Below are 16413 nucleotides of genomic sequence, written 5' to 3' on the forward strand. Positions count from 1 at the left end.
AGACCGCCTTTTGCACCATCATCTGCAGAGGTTCTTGCCACAATTCCCCGAAGCACTGCAGGGTGGCATGGGCTGGGGAGGTGGGTAGGGGCTGTGCCGCTCGCCCTCTCAGCACACAAACCCTCAGGGTTTCCCAGCCCCGGGCACGGTTTGCCAACCCCACGCCATCAGACGGGTGATGGCCTGCCCACAGGTGTGCCTTCACTAGAGGCGCTGCCGCCGCCCTTTCAATTTTGCCGGGCGGTGTATTCGCCTCACCCCTCAGGCCCGCTGGTCCTGTCACGACAACCGGCAGCTCCCCCCGCCCCTCAGCAACGCGCCCGGGCCCGTTACTTGCCCGGGCTCCTCCCCTCGTCGTTTGGTTGCGGCGGCGCTATCGTGCGTCGGGACCGACATGGCGGCGGCGACCGCCTTCTCCTCCTCCTCAGTGCTGCGCCCGGGTTTGGCGCCGCTGAGGAGATGGCGAGCCCTCTCGCGCCTGGCGCCCCGGACCGCCTACAGCACTAGCAGCTCCCCTCGCAGCGCCGCCAGGTACGCCGCACCGGTCGGGGCATCTTCGTCCTCACTCCCTCTCTCTTCTTCTTCTCCTCCTCCTCCTCCTCCTCCTCCCCCCCCGCCCGGTGCGGCGGGGAGCGTTCTGGGGAACGGCGGGCCGGGCGGCCGCGGCGCGCGCCGCGCCGTTTAACGGTCGCGCTGGAAGCCCGCGAGCGCGCGGCGGGCAGAGCGGGCGCCAACCGTCTGAGGGGAGGGGACGGGAGGGGAGGGCAGTGCCCGGCCCGGCCCGGCCCGGCGCCCGCTCCCGGGAGGCTCGTCTCCCGCGTCGGTCGCCTCAGGGGTGGTTGCCCCCGGACCCCGGCGGAGTTGCAGTTCTCCGCGGGAAAATGGGGCTCTGCGGGGTCTGTGCCAGCGGGCAGAGGTACCGGGAGGGAGGGAGGGAGGGAGGGAAGGTAGGTGGGCGGGCTGCGGCACTGGCGTTGTTGATCCAGTGGGGATTTAGACGGTGCACTGAAATGGGGGAGCCCTTGCAATGTGGCCTTCCTGCCTCCTCCCGGAGGGGAATGTGGCTATTAAACATTTGTTTGTTCCTGGTACCTTAAAGAGCCTCTCAGTTGATTTACACAGAATTACTGTATAAATTAATTTTTTGGCATGTATGATTATCTTTGCTGATGGCTGGTAGGCGAGTATTTTAATCTTTGCTAAAGAATATTACTGTCTGTATGAAGGGACATGTGATGGTGACAGCCCATCCCATTGCATTTCCCTGTCCTCAGCAAGGCAGGTGGTGTGATACTGTGGTGCTCCTTTGTTCTTGAAAAAATGAATATAAATTTTAAAATAAAAATAAAATAAGAAAAAATTTTAAATAAATAAATCAATAAAAACAATGTAGTCACACTGTGGCTCACATAGCATTGCAGCGGGCAGGGTTCTGCCAGTGTTTGCTGAAAGCCTGGATCCCTAGGGCGAGCAGGACGCAGTGTAAAACAGCGAGGACCAGTCTCCTGACGTTACCCCGTGTTTCATTTAATGTGCTGGCTGGACTGAGTATCTCGTGTTGGTGTTGCGGCATGGCAACTACGAGCGGTTGTCTAGGTGTGGATGGGAGGGTTTCAGCTGAGCTCTTGCTTGTCAGCCTTGTTATTTGTACTGGAGTTGTCTTAAATACTGACCTGAAAGTTTGCTAGATTCAGCAGGTCACAAGTAGCCTACACTGAAAGCATTGTCTTTGCTTTGTGTTTTCAAACATGAAAAGATTAGTAAGCCATACTGTGACAACTGAAATAAGCATCTGATCACCTAGATATTCCATATATCCTGTATAACAGAGGAGTCGATTGTGCTGGTTTTGGCACAAATAGCTGTATTGGTGGAACAGTGCATGTCTACTTTTGTTCTTTGCTGCTAGTAACTGTTTTTTCCAGTTCTGTGGAAAGTAGATACTCCTGTAGTAATGATTTTACAGAGGTGTCGTGGTTTAATCTCAGTCAGCAACTTAGCACCACGCAGCCGCTCGCTCACTCCCCCCCCCGGTGGGATGGGGGAGAGAATCGGAAGGGTAAAAGTGAGAAAACTCGTGGGTTGAGATAAAGACAGTTTAACAGGCAAAGCAAAAGCCACGCACGCAAGGGAAGCAAAACAAGGAATTCATCCACTCCTTCCCATGGGCAGGCAGGTGTTCAGCCATCTCCAGGAAAGCAGGGCTCCATCACGCGTAACGGTTACTTGGGAAGACAAACGCCATCACTCCAAACGTCCCCCCCTTCCTTCTTCCCCCAGCTTTATATGCTGAGCATGACGTCCCATGGTATGGAATGTCCCTTTGGCCAGTTTGGGTCAGCTGTCCTGGCCGTGCCCCCTCCCAACTTCTTGTGCCCCTCCAGCCTGCTCAGTTGGTAGAGCATGGGAAGCTGAAAAGTCCTTGCCTGGTGGAAGCACTACCTAGCAACAACTAAAACATCGGTGTGTTATCAACATTGTTCTCACCCTAAATCCAAAACACAGCACTGTACCAGCTACTAGGAAGGAAATTAACTCTATCCCTGCCGAAACCAGGACAAGAGGTTATCATGTGGTATGTATGGGACTGAGAAGATCCCATTGTGATGCCCCATATGATTTGGGGCTTTTAGTGTATAGGTTGATCTAAAATAGCAGCTGACATGTTTGTTTCTGTAATGTCCTGGAAGTCACTGGGTGCGCTAACAAGAAAGATTCAGTACGTGAATTGTTCTATTGTAAACTCCCAGAGGGTTCAGAGTGAGAGCATCCATGAGCGGGTAGGATGATAGTGGGACAGTATGGCACAGTGACATGTAATAAATCTGTCATTATACCTGGTCAAGTTTTTCATGTGGATAAAATTTAAATAATAATTCACTTTTTTCTTTCAATGTCTTGAATAGCTTGCTGCAGTGTAACCTTCCTATACAGCTGATGCTTTACTTCTTTGTGTATTTCTTGTATATTTCCATTGAAGGACTTAAACTATCTAGATTCTAAAGTTAAGAAGCATCAACATATTATAATACTTGCTATTTTTATATTTGACAGTTGTGAAAAATTTTCTTTACCTGAGAAATTGTATATGCAGTCTTTTTAACAAGTAAATAAAAGACTTTAAAGAGCATTACAGCAACTAAGGAAAATGGCAAGGTATTGGAAGTTTCTCCTTAGCTATATATTTAAAGCTTGCTTTTTTTTTTCTCCCTTGAGAGTTTATTTTATAGCTGGGTGGTTTTGCTGAGACAGAGTTCTGAAGGTCCAAATAACAAATGTGATAGTATTTACTGAGTTGTAGTAAAGTATTCTTCTTGGTATTTATTTCGCGTATGAAAATAGTAGTTAATGCATAGAAGACAAATGACAGTTGAATTCAGGAAGTCATAGATGTTTTCAAGGTGACCTTTGTTTTATTTAAACTGGTTGCTCAGGAGGTTGCTAGAATGGGAAGGTGAGCTGAATTTAAGTATGTTTTGTGTGGCAGGTGTGTATGTGTATGCTGCTGCTTCATTTCTCCCGGATAAACTCTCAGCACCTTACATACCACATCTGGAGAAAGGCTCAAAGCTTTAATGATTGTCGAGTAAATCCAGAGACTTTAAAAATGTGGTATGAATAGATGGTGACTATGTAGCAGAAAGTAGGTTCTTGATGAAAAATACTTCATAAAAATAAGTCAGCTATGTTACATAAAAAGTGATGTTAGTGCAACTGTTTTCTTGCTTTTGGGAAGATTATTCTCTATCCTTCATGAATCCACAAATTATCTCAGAAGGAAGAGAACTATAAACTTCTCCGTTTGTAATGGTAAATGACAATGCATTGCCACCTGATTTGTTTCCTTTTTAGTATTTGCATCTAAACCCAGGAATGGTTTCTGTTTTAGCCACTGGCATTTAAAGAAGTTTCTTTCAGTAACTTGGTAGGTAGTAGCAAGAAGACTGTGTTGTTGGTTTGGGTGCAGTTAAAATGTGTAGGTGCTTGTGAGGTTTGGTTTTTTTCCAGAAGTGCTGTCAGCAGCTGTCTGTTTCCAAATATGATCTTATTTAAGCAAAGAGTTCTTCTCAAGAAATGGATGAACCTTGGGTGGGATGATGCTCCTGGCAGTTTGTTCATGCTGCTTGGGTGATTCCCCCCCCCCCCCCCCCATCTTAAAGACTAGCAGAGGAAAGAAGTTGTGTGAGAACTCACCGCTGTGCATTTCTTCCATATGCTGTTAGGGTAATATTTTAAAATCCTTAATGTTCTACCACCCATGTGTCTATAAAGTTAAATAAGTGTCTCCAAATAAATATAGTGTCTGCTGGCTTTTAGATATTTTCCCCCTGTGTTGAATTGTTAAACATTTCTCGTGTTTGAGTATGCTCATAAACAGGCAAATATGCATCTTATTAATATAACAAAACATTCATCATATGTTATTTTACTCCAGTTGTGTAGTTTCTTATAGTAGAGACAGAGTGCAAAACTGGTTTTAGACCATCTCAGAAAGCGTGGTGGTTTGGGTCCCCCCCCCAAATGTTGTTCTAGGTGGGGACTTGTTCCTCCCCCAGAATACAGTACAGAAAAAAACCGCAACTGATCAGACTTGCAGCACTTTGAAAACCAGTCCAATTTTAACATAAAACCAGAATGCTTTATTGTTTTTGCCAATGACTTTGAATTACTTTCACCATGGCAAACTAACTCAACATATATTAAACATCAATGTTAAACGCGTTTGTGTACAGTTATACATTAAATCTTCAAGCATATATATTTGCAGAGAGTGTTGAAATGTTGTAGTTCTGGATGTTCAGGGTAGTCAGGCAAAGAAAAAGGTTACTGCTGAGGATGCCAAGCTTTTATTCTCTTAATACCTAATCAAACATTTTTTAATCTACTAGGTCTACTAGGGCTCTTTTTTTTTTTTTTTTTTTTTTTTTTTTTTCCTTTTTTTCCCCACTTCTTCTCAGGGAGGTTTTTCTTTGCAACTAAAACCACACTTCTGTTACACAATGAGTAATGCATGTTTCTATGGTATACTGAATTTGTACCCTTGTCTTAAAATTGTAGATGAAATTGTAAACGCACTAGAACTAATAATGATCAAGAGAAATAATAAATACTGCTGTCTTCCTGGAAAATAGAGGTAAAATACCATCACATACTTTACTTATTTTATGTATCAAGCAACAAAAGTCAAAGTAGCCAAACACTAGGTGTAAGAATTAAGTAATTAATTATGGTGATTAAATTTAATTTATTAAAATTTTTCATGGGAAGAACAGTATGTTGTTGTGCTGTAATGATGACCAGCTGAGATAAATCATCATCAAGACTGAAATAATTCATATTAGGACATTTCTAGATAGTCTTCACTTGTACCACCTATTGAAGTGTTGAGGTTTCAGTTTGTGTAACTGACGTGTATGGTTAAGTGTAAACACTAAGTATTCATGTTCTTTTATTTTTTTTCATTGTTTAATACAGTAGACCAGCAGAATGGTAATGCATGAATAGCTGCTAATTGTGGAATGTCTAACCATGTAAAAGAAAAACAAAATAATCTTTATATTCTAAGTGATGTAATGTTTGTTTTACCCTTGGTTTTGGCCTTGGACTTGTAAAAATTTAGGTGCTGGCCGATTTAGGGCAAAGCTATTGATTATATACAAAGATGACATAAGCTTTCAAATCTATTTGGAAACTTCTACTAGGAAACGTGTAAGAAATGATGAACATTTCAACCTAAGCGGTGGTTCTTGCAGTAGCGATATTTACAGCCCGGTTACAGTGACGGCGTTTTTCAATGCAGAGTTAACCTAGTGGATATGTGGAGTGCTTTGAGTAGCTTGGGACTTGTGACAGCTGGGGCACTTCGTTTCTGAACCATTATAAAAATTGTTAGCTCTGTTCCAAAAGAGACCTGCATTAGTGACATTGTACTGATACTGGTAAACTATGGGTGGTTGAGCCCATGTGGGTCAAGACAGGTGTATGATCATCAGCTCTGAGCAGATGATGGGGGGGAAGCTTTCTTGCCTTAAATAAATAGTAAAATTTAGTGTGGGGGGGGGGAAGTCACGAGACTTGCTGTTCTTTCCTTCCTTAAATGAGAGAACAGTGTATCTACAACTTGACAGGCTCTTTATCTGTAACTCTGTAAGATACCAAGCTGACATTTCACACTCCGTTTTCTGATTATTTGGTTATTTCGGTTGCTCTGTGGTTCATGGTCGGTCTCCAACGCAAAGGCTGAAAGTTTTATCTGAAGATTTCTTTTCCCTGTACTTTGTCATCATTGAGTTTCTCCTTGAGACCTGGGGTCACTTTCATAAACGTTTGCCATAAATATACATGCTATTTACCGTCTCCCTTCCCAGCACCTTTAAGTTAGGAACATGAAAAATAGAACTAATCTTTGCTTTGATACCTTTCGTAACTTCCTCAAAGTATCCATTTAGCTGTTGGAATGCCAGAAGAGGGTAGCTCTTACAAAGTAGGGCCATCCCATAACTTCTTGCTAAGGTATAATTGTACTTGTTTTCTTCTGCATACGTAAACTAACCTGGAATCATTTTGATCTTCTATACCTGGGCTGCTCCAGAGTATTAATTTTTCAGAGCAGTCTTGAAACATTTCTGTTTTCAGGCAAGTTTTTGTGTTTTACAATTGACTTACGCTGAGGCTTGTAGAACTTCAGAAAGATCCAGGTGTTTAAGAGCCTTATCACAGCACCTTCTGGCTACGATATATTACGTGTGTTTTGTCCTAGCTTATAGTGTGTGTGTGAAGGGTTTTTTTCTTCTATATTTGCGTGTGTGTGGTTTTGCGTTTTTTAGCACTGTTTTTCTGTTCATTTGTTTTGTTTTTGGTCCTTGGATGACTGAGAAGATCGAACGTGATGGGGTGAGAATGGTCAGATTTAAGTGAGGACAGATCTTGAAAACTTAATGAGTCTGTGGCTAGATTTTAAGGAAGCGGCGTGCACTTAAAACTTGTTGCTTAAAGTTTAGGTAAACGTATCCTTTGGCAACGCATTTAGAGTAAAAATAGCATAGAAATGTGATAAAAATTCATATGGATTGAAAGTATTTTTTGGCACCAAAATATTGTTAAGTCCTTGTATTCTTAAATGTATATGGCATTGCTATACAGGTGACCATTAATTATTTAGTTGGCATGATGAGTACATGGAAAGAAGTGTCTTGTGCCAAAGGCATGTATAGCTGAAACATAAATAATGAAGATGAGAGAGAGACATCTATGAAAATGAGCACATACAGAGCAGGCCAAATAGGGGAAGAATAAAACCACATCTGTTGGCTTAATTATTTTTTATATATATATATTTTTTTTTTTTAAGTTAAACAGTACAGAAACTTGTGTTTGGGAAGTAGCTAAGGCTGGTGTAAAATGGAAGGGAACGAGTTATTCATGTTTTTTGCGTGCTAAGTGTGTTTCTAATACTTTGCTTTCCTAACAGTCATTCTCAGCAGAGTGTGTGTTTTACTTTTTTTTTTCCTAATACTAGGCACTGTGATTTGTTTCTTCTTTTTTTTTTTTTTTTGTAAGTTATAATGACACCTTGTCGGAGTCATCATAACTCATCTGGAGTCCTTCCTAAACTATGTCAGTTACAAATGGTAGTCATGTTGAATTAATTTATTCAATTCAAAGCACAGGTTACTATCTGTGTGCGTGTACACATGTAAAGCTCTTCATCTCAAAGAAGGAAGTGAAGAATGTTTGCAGATGGGAAATGCTCTCCTACTCAGGCTTACTTTCTAGTACATAAGATCAAGTAATCAGTCAATGGCCTTTGGTTAGGAGCTGATGAACCAGGAGCGTGTTTTTTCTTACAGTGCCGCACAGTTGTGCTCATTAGGAGAGGGGTGAACTTGTCCACTAGTAACTTTAACTTTGTGTCTGTCTCGGTAGTTTTACTTCTGAGGAGTTGGTGTTATTTTACTGCATTTTTACAGGTTACACTGTTAACTATATGTATGTATCATGTTAGGATTCTTGGAGTTTCTTTGAGAAGACGAGAGGTTCAATTAGTGAAGGAGATAGTGTAGAGAAAAGCTTGAACTGTGGTGGACTATGTCCCATGGACGTGCATGAGGTGAGGAGCACCTATGCTTGCTCACAGTGAGCAGGCAGGCAGGAAGATGGAGAAGACTCCAGAGACTCTAGGACGAGCGGAAATGGCCTCAAGTTGCGCCAGGGGAGGTTTAGATTGGATGTAAGGAAAAATTTCTTTACTGAAAGAGTGGTTAAACATTGGAACAGGCTGCCCAGGGAAGTGGTTGAGTCCCCATCCCTGGAGGTATTTAAAAGACGCGTAGATGAGGCGCTTAGGGACATGGTTTAGTGGGTGGTAGTGTTGGGTCAATGGTTGGACTCGATGATCTTAAAGGTCTTTTCCAACCTCAATGATTCTATGATTCTATGACCAGGAAAACAACCAAGGTAAGATAAAGCTGACACCTGCAAGATCTGAATGAAATAATACTTAAGGAAGCGCTGTTCCGTCGAGATGCACTTGGTCTTTGAGCAGTTAGCTGGTGAGATGAGCATGGCAAGTTGATAGAAGACATTAAGAGCTTTACTGAAGTCTTAATATTATTGTCACCAAAGTGGCATTCAAGGGTGAGGGTAGGGCTTGTAAGATTACGTAAGGAATTAGACTTCCGTTCCATTCTGCTGTGTTTCTAGAGCGCTGTTAAGGTATGCCATTTGAAATAAACTTTATTTTAAAGGACATTTTGGGGGTTGTCGTGTTACTGCTTACAAGTTGTTCATTTAATTGAAGGGGTTAGGCAGCAGTAGTAGAAGTTAGAGAGTTGGATACTGTTACTTACAATCTAGAAAAATGTTTTTTCAGGTATCTTGCTCTTCCCTATGTAGCAGAGTCCTCATAGAACCGTTCTTCAGTAACCTAAAATGTAGACTGGATTTCTTTATCAATCAGATACAGAGGTTAAGTTTGAATGATTTCTTTATATAAGACCATAGATAGTCTGTGATTTTGGGTGGTCTTGTGGTTGTCTTGTCTTTGGTGGTGGTGGTGTCACCGCTGCTGTTCCCCCCTTACCTTCCTTCTTCCACACCCTTGTGCATTTAGCTTCTTTGGTCATGAAGATTTACTAAGAGTAATTGGCACAGATTTCTGAAATAAGTAAAATGCAACTTACTTTTTTTGGCTGCTTAAAGTTACGGTTTTGAATCTTATAGAATACCGTGTTTTAAAACGGATCAGTGATACAATTTCTTACTCTATAGCTTTCTGTCTCTTCCTGCTTTCTCCCCTCTAAGCACCACCACCAAGCAATAAAGTTAGTATCTAAAGGCTGCTTATCTGATACAAAAGGAATTAAGATCTTAGCATGTATAACTTTCAGATGCGAGAGGTTCCTTGTTTGTTGCAGGTTTGTGGGGTGTGTGTGGGGGGGTCCACATCCTTGGTTGGGGTGATGATCACAGCAGTGATAGAAAGAGGGGGGCTGAGGAGTTCTGGGACAAGTTCAAGGCACAAGGTTTTTTCAGTTTTCCTCTGCTTTTCTACGTGGGTAGGGCAATGGTTGTGGGCCCTTCACCCACGGAGGATGTTTGTCTGCTGTAGTGCTGGTTGAGGGGCAGAGGGAGGTTACTGGAAGGACAGGGAATTGAAAGGACAAAAGTGTGGAGGGCATGACAGAAGCTTTTGAGTTAGTCACCACTGGCTTATATGAGTTAAGTCCTAAGAAAGCTGAGAAACAGTATCATCTAGGCTTGGACAGAAGAATAGTGTGAAAAATCCTATGTCAAATAGATTTTTTGAAGGAAATTTGGGAAGGGAGGTGGGTAAAAATTCTTTAAAACAGAAAAACTTAAGGGTGTAAGAACGTTCTCATGTTCTGTTCCAAATGCAGGAGTTCATAGATGTGTTCAACCTGGCTGGCTACGTGTGTTGGGAAGGTGGGGTGTGGCAGGTGAGCTGCTCTTCTGTATGCACTGATGGCACTTTCCTGCTCTTCAAATAAGAGAGTGGGGAAACACTTCTTTCCCCAGATGGATTTGTAGTGCATAAGTGTTTTTTCAGATAATACTTGAAATACTAGCAAATTAACTAATCGAAGCATGTGCAAGTATTTAACACAGTAGATCACACACTTAAAAGTGTCTTGTTTATGAAATTTTAGACCTAAATATTGTGTACCTTTTTGTCTTTATAGTGATGAAGCAACCATTATCTCGGGGACAAAGCTTGCTAAACAAGTTTTGAAAGAAGTTCAAAGGGATGTAGAATCCTGGATATCCTTTGGAAACAAGAGACCCCATCTCACTGTCATATTAGTAGGAGACAATCCAGCTAGTCATATCTATGTCAGAAACAAGATAAAAGCAGCTGCAGCTGTAGGTATGTGTTATGTAATATAAACGATCCTTTGCTAAGCACAAGATACTGTTGTTTAAAAATAAAAAAAGAGGGAGGGGAGCCCCCTTTGTATCTTAATTTAATTTTGCACTGTTTTCTTCCTCATCTTCTCTGATGAACCTAAAGAAAAGCAGTTGCATTGACATGTGAAGAAAGTAGTTCTGATGGCACATGAATGGTAGCCGTAAGTTCAATTCTGTATCTTAAAATGTTGTTAGGAAACAGTTTGCACCCTTACAGTTAGAAACTGGAAACTAAAGGAGAACACTGGGGAAGTTTTTTGATAGTTAAATGTCTTAACTGGCTTTGAGAGGCTTGGTGAATAAAGATAATCAGAGAGCAATTATGTCAGTTTTTAGGTTTTTTCCTGCAAGACGCTTTGCTTATTTTTGAATATGAAATATTTGCTTAAGAGCTTGCCTCCTCGATACCTGTTAGATTCCTTCTTTTATATGTGGGTTTTTCAGCCCACCTCCAACTGTAGTAGCAAACCCTACTACCCCAGGATTGGTGAGAACAGTGATTAAGTAACCACTTTCACAGGAAGATATCGCGAAGAGCATTTTTCTTCATAATGTCAATAATTTCTTCATAATGTCAATCTTCACGTGCATCTGCTGTATCTCATGGAATATCTGTCCTGTTGAATGCTTTAGGTCCACAATAGAGCCAGGCAAGCCAATCGAAACCCAAGGCTTCACAGCTCTGAATTTGAAGGGCAAAATTTCAGACGTGTTGAAATCAAACAGTAAAGCTAAGTGACTGATCATAGAATCGTTAAGGTTGGAAAAGATTTCTAAGATCATCGAGTCCAACCATCGACCCAACATCACCATGCCCACTAAACCATGGTCCCTAAGCGCCTCATCTACACGTCTTTTAAATACTTCCAGGGATGGTGACTCAACCACTTCCCTGGGCAGCCTGTTCCAATGTTTAACCACTCTTTCGGTGAAGAAATTTTTCCTCACGTCCAATCTAAACCTCCCCTGGCACAACTTGAGGCCGTTTCCTCTCCTCCTATCGCTAGTTACTTGGGAGAAGAGACCGACCCCCACCTTGCTACAGCCTCCTTTCAGGTAGTTGTAGAGAGCGATGAGGTCTCCCCTCAGCCTCCTTTTCTCCAGGCTAAACAACCCCAGTTCCCTCAGCCGCTCCTCATCAGACTTGTTCTCCAGACCCCTCACCAGCCTCGTTGCCCTTCTCTGCACACGCTCCAGCACCTCGACATCCTTCTTGTAGTGAGGGGCCCAAAACTGAACACAGTACTTGAGGTGCGGCCTCACCAGTGCCGAGTAGAGGGGCACTATCGCTTCCCTGCTCCTGCTGGCCACACTATTTCTGATACAGGCCAGGATGCCGTTGGCCTTCTTGGCCGCCTGGGCACACTGCCGGCTCATGTTCAGCCGCCTGTCGACCAACACCCCCAGGTCCTTTTCCGCCAGGCAGCTTTCCAGCCACTCTTCCTCAAGCCTGTAGCGTTGCATGAGGTTGTTGTGACCCAAGTGCAGGACCCGGCACTTGGCCTTGTTGAACCTCATACAATTGGCCTGGGCCCATCGATCCAGCCTGTCCAGGTCCCTCTGCAGAGCCTTCCTGCCCTCGAGCAGATCAACACTCCCGCCCAACTCGGTGTCGTCTTGGTGTCTGATCATCTGGGTTAAAGCCCACTCGCTACAACATCTCATCTCCAAATGCAAGAGTATCGTAGCCTAAACAGGGAGCTTTAATGTTGTTGGTATCAGTGAAACTGCAGTCTTGTGAAGTAACTTGAAAAATTTTCTTTTCTGATAACGAGTTTTGTCATACAGGAGTAGGAAAGCTATCGGATAAAATGCTAGTGTAGCTTTATCTGTTCAGTTTTAGTTGTAATTCTCAAGAGTGCATTTGTAGAAAAGTTACATGCTTTGTTTTCCAAATATTTCTAAACTGTTGTTTAATTTTGGAGCTACTGTGTCCAACCATAGATTTCCCCCTGCTCCCCCGGTATATTTCGTTGTATGATTGCACTTGACATCTAGAAATACAGCATTAAAGACCAGACAGCAAAAGCAGGACTTTTAGCAAGTCTGCCATGGTTATTTCAGACAGTTGTTAAGCATCGGACAGATACTTAGACAACATGACTACGCTGTCTGTAAATAAATTTCCTGATACTAATATGTGTCTTCTGGTTTTGGTTTTTATCAGGCATTTCTAGTGAGATCATACTGCGGCCTAAAGACATTTCTCAGGAAGAACTCATAGATATGACGGTAAAACTCAACAAGGATTCAACAGTTAGTGGTTTATTAGTTCAACTACCTCTCCCAGGTAGGTGACGTCTTTTGTCCCACTCCTCACAAACAGTCAATGTAAGTGGAAAGAGTTTGACAATTTTGGGTTGCAAGTGTATCTCAGTGACATAAGAAGCTCATGAAAGAGACATGCATAATGAAGGATTAGTTGAGATGTTAAATTTTTCTGTTGTATAGTAGCCTGCAGTTCATTTAAAACAAAAAAGCAAATCGTGAGAATGATTTCATATTGTCAACTTTGCCTTTTTATAAAGTTCGGTCAGAATGTTATTTCAAGGAATTTCCCTACACACACACACTCTTTATCCAGTGTATTTTTGGTTTTTTGGTTGTTTTTTTAACACGTTGCACTGTTTTGCCTTGAACTCCGATACCTTTGCCATATTTTCATTCCCTATATCATACCAAGTTACGCTATCTAGTGGATGATGCTACGGCCTTTCTCACAGTGATTCCAGGTTTTGCCTTAAACATTTGTTCATGTTTTCTATGCTGTCCCTAATGTTCCAGGTGAGCGTTGTGCTAAGGTCTTAAAGGCCTTTACTATATTCTTGTTTTTTATTTCTCTTCTCCTAATTTGTGATAAAATCTCACTAAAATATCACTTGGCAGTAGCTGGCAAAATGGTATTTTGACAGTGATAAAACCTGCAGTTTTCATCTAAATCTACACAAGTCAACTTAGTTAAACCACTGTATGCTTCCTCGTGGAGAGGTACCTAAATTACTAGAGTAATTGTAATAAATTGACTGGCATGTTAGGTTTCCCCTGTGTCTGTGTTTCCAAGTGTTGTCTTTCATCATATGTTTATACTGTATGCTCTGAAGGGCAGGAGCTGTCGTCTTGGCATGTGTAGGCATGATTTCTAGCACTAGCTGGGACTCCAGGGGTAACTGTTTATAAGTATCTCTGATGATGATGGTGAAGTCGAAGCTTTGTTTCTAAGTAAGCTCTTCGTTTCCGCTCTTATTCCTAGTCTTGGTCTTCACTTACTTTCAGACAGTTTTTGCTGCCTTTATTTCATATCTACGAAACAAAAAAATTGGGGCAGGTGCTGAGCGTTATAGAGGAAGAGATGCTTTGTTTATATTTGCCATAAACATCAGCATTCGTGATTAGGAAGTTTTGCACTTTGTATTGTATGAAAGCTAACTGAAATCGGCCACTTGTTGAAATAAGTTGGCCACAAGGTGGAAGTACAGCACACGTAAGGAGACTGAAATCTTGGCCGCTGAGTAAGGAACTCGGGGAGCTGATAGAATGTGGTCGGTTTACTCTGAACAGACATCTCTCCCGCTAAGAACAGATATGGGGAAAGAGGTAATGTAACAAATTCTCACTTCAGTAGTAGGAACTCATGCAAAAGATGGAGCACTGACAGGCTAGGGATGGAAATCTTTCTGTCTGAAGCGTGTAGCAAAGGAGGTGGACTCATCCACTGGACGCCCAATGCACTGTTGTGTTCGCCAGAAATGGGAGGTGTCATGTGTCACTTGTCTTAGTTGTGTGGGTACTCGGTAAAATTGTTAGGTACTGCTTGCAAAACGCATTTTTTTTGAGGAGGGTATCAGGTCGTTACAGTCTGCTCTTGAGCTGTCTGCCTTCATCCATATGTAGTTCAACAACAGACTTCAGTCTTGAAACTTAGTGAATTTAAACCCGTTAAACATTTCAAAAGAAAAAAAAATCGGAAGGTATTTCTAGTTGTGTCAATTCAAATGTCTGATGCTAGTACACTTAAATGTTTAAGCCCTGAGGTAATCAGTTGAAGATCCCTCTCAAGAACTACGGTACGTCTGTCACAGTAACTACATGAAGACTAATTTGCTTTCCTCTAACCTGTAAAACTTGCTAGTTTGAGGCCTGGCTGTTGCCTTCCTTAGTAAAAACATTGGAGTAATTTAATCAATAGCAGAACTTTTTCAATATTGCATTGTCTGTATAGTAAGGTTAAACATGCAAATTATCATGAACTGAAAACGTTCAGGAAGTTCTTTCCAAAATAGATGTCAGATATAACTCTGTTTACTGAATTATTTTTTTTTCTCCCAAAGGAACTTCAGAAACGGAAGGGCAGAAAGCTAAGTTAGCTCATTTTCCAAAATTCTTTTGATTAGCATTGTAATGGAAGGACCCAAAGCCTGGAAGTTGTGAAAACTTTATCGGTGGAGGCTGCTTATTTCAGAGATGAGGTGGTTGTGTGGGGTTTTGGGGTTTTTGCAGTAAACCACACACAGGTGTGGCTTTTGATCAACATTGGGATGAAAATAGAAGCAGAAAAAAGCTTTGTTCTCATGCAGTTTTGTGAGCTGGAGCAACTTAACTTTGAGGACTGTCATCTTTGCCTGAGGAAAACTTCCTTTCTGTGCACCTTTTGAGTGCATTACTTCCTATGTGGTAATGATTTGTGGAGAGTTTCCTGTATCTTTTTAAATTGCCTGGAAGATGGCTATGAAATTTGAGATAGAATGTGAAAAACTCATAATTTTCTTAGTTGTAAGCAGCAAAGAAGTATGAGACAAATGAGTACAAACATGTCGTCACTCGGTTCTGAAAGGCTGTGCCAGCCTAAGCACGGCCTGCTTTGGTGGAGCTGACCGTTAAAATCATAGCAGTGTCTCAGTATAGCTTTTCAAAATTATTTTCAGGGAGCTCATTGGTGCTGCTGAACAGCTTCCTCCTTGCTCCTTGTCTGTATTTCTTGATCCACATGGTATGTTTTCGAATCCCTTTTGTGCTATGTTTTTATTTTTATCAGTCTTCCCTTTTGAAAACCGGTCTTTATTTTTCATATGTCAACATTAGAGGCACATGTTGTTTATTGTGTAAATAAGAGTTTCTCTGTGTGCACGCAAGTGATGCCTGTTGTGGTCTTGCAAGTTTGGTGAACAAGTGAAAGGGTGAGTGCAGAGAGGAACTTGGCATGGAGAGTAGCTTGGAATGACAGCAAGTAAGTTTGTATGAATATCAGTTGAGAGGAGGCTAGGCATGTTCAATGAGACTGACAGATGCTTCATTAAGAAATTAAGAAATAATTAAGAAATTATTTTGTTCCTCTGGAAATAAATGAGGCTATCTGCAGTCAAGTGGAAACAAACCAGGAAAATACATTTCTTGAGGCAAATAAAATCTACTCATTAAGTAACGTAGTAACTGTTGGTACAGTTTGAATTGGTTTTGTTTGTTTGGGGATGGCCCACCCAAGATAGCGTTTTACTAGTGTCTCTGATGAGGAAGGGAAGGTGTCCGCATCCCCTCTTCTCATGCCCATGTCAGCCTATGTGTTCCCAGCTATGCAGCTGCATTTCTTCCCTGTACTATGTGCCCTTTTCTGAAATTCTGCAAATCAGTTTTGAGTGAGGGGGAAAAAAAAAAACCATGTAAAGCATGATTTCTTTCCCTTTTACATGAATGTATCTATTAGCTGTCTATTTCTGGGAAGCTGAAGACAGACAGTAATGAGGAGGTGTTTGTCAGAGCAGTGTTCTGTCCTATCCCAGGTGCAAGGAAAAGCATGGCTGCCAAGTTTTTGTTTGATGAACAAATAACTTGCCTAAGGTTATCAAGTTCTCTTTTGCAAAACTGTTTAATAGGTTACTCCAAATTTCTGTCTTTGTTTTTTTCATTCCCCAAGTTGACATAGAAACAAGATATGGTTGCCTTCAATCTGGATTAGGCTAGTTTGACTTCTAAGAGACTCTTTCATCAATG

General features: G+C 41.8%; 1 protein-coding gene across 1 annotated transcript in view; it reads left to right on the forward strand.

Annotated features, from left to right (window-relative positions):
• The first annotated feature begins 364 nt into the window (after window positions 1–364).
• MTHFD2L (methylenetetrahydrofolate dehydrogenase (NADP+ dependent) 2 like) overlaps window positions 365–16413 on the forward strand; it is a 41505-nt gene continuing 25456 nt past the window's right edge. Inside the window, exons 1-3 of the mRNA XM_076337479.1 lie at window positions 365–531; window positions 10203–10387; window positions 12596–12718. Of these exons, the coding sequence (XP_076193594.1) occupies window positions 395–531; window positions 10203–10387; window positions 12596–12718 (445 nt within the window). The 5' untranslated portion in view covers window positions 365–394. The remainder of the gene's footprint in view (window positions 532–10202; window positions 10388–12595; window positions 12719–16413) is intronic.

The sequence above is a fragment of the Aptenodytes patagonicus genome, chromosome 4 (assembly GCF_965638725.1).
Source record: "Aptenodytes patagonicus chromosome 4, bAptPat1.pri.cur, whole genome shotgun sequence".
Lineage (NCBI taxonomy): Eukaryota > Metazoa > Chordata > Aves > Sphenisciformes > Spheniscidae > Aptenodytes > Aptenodytes patagonicus.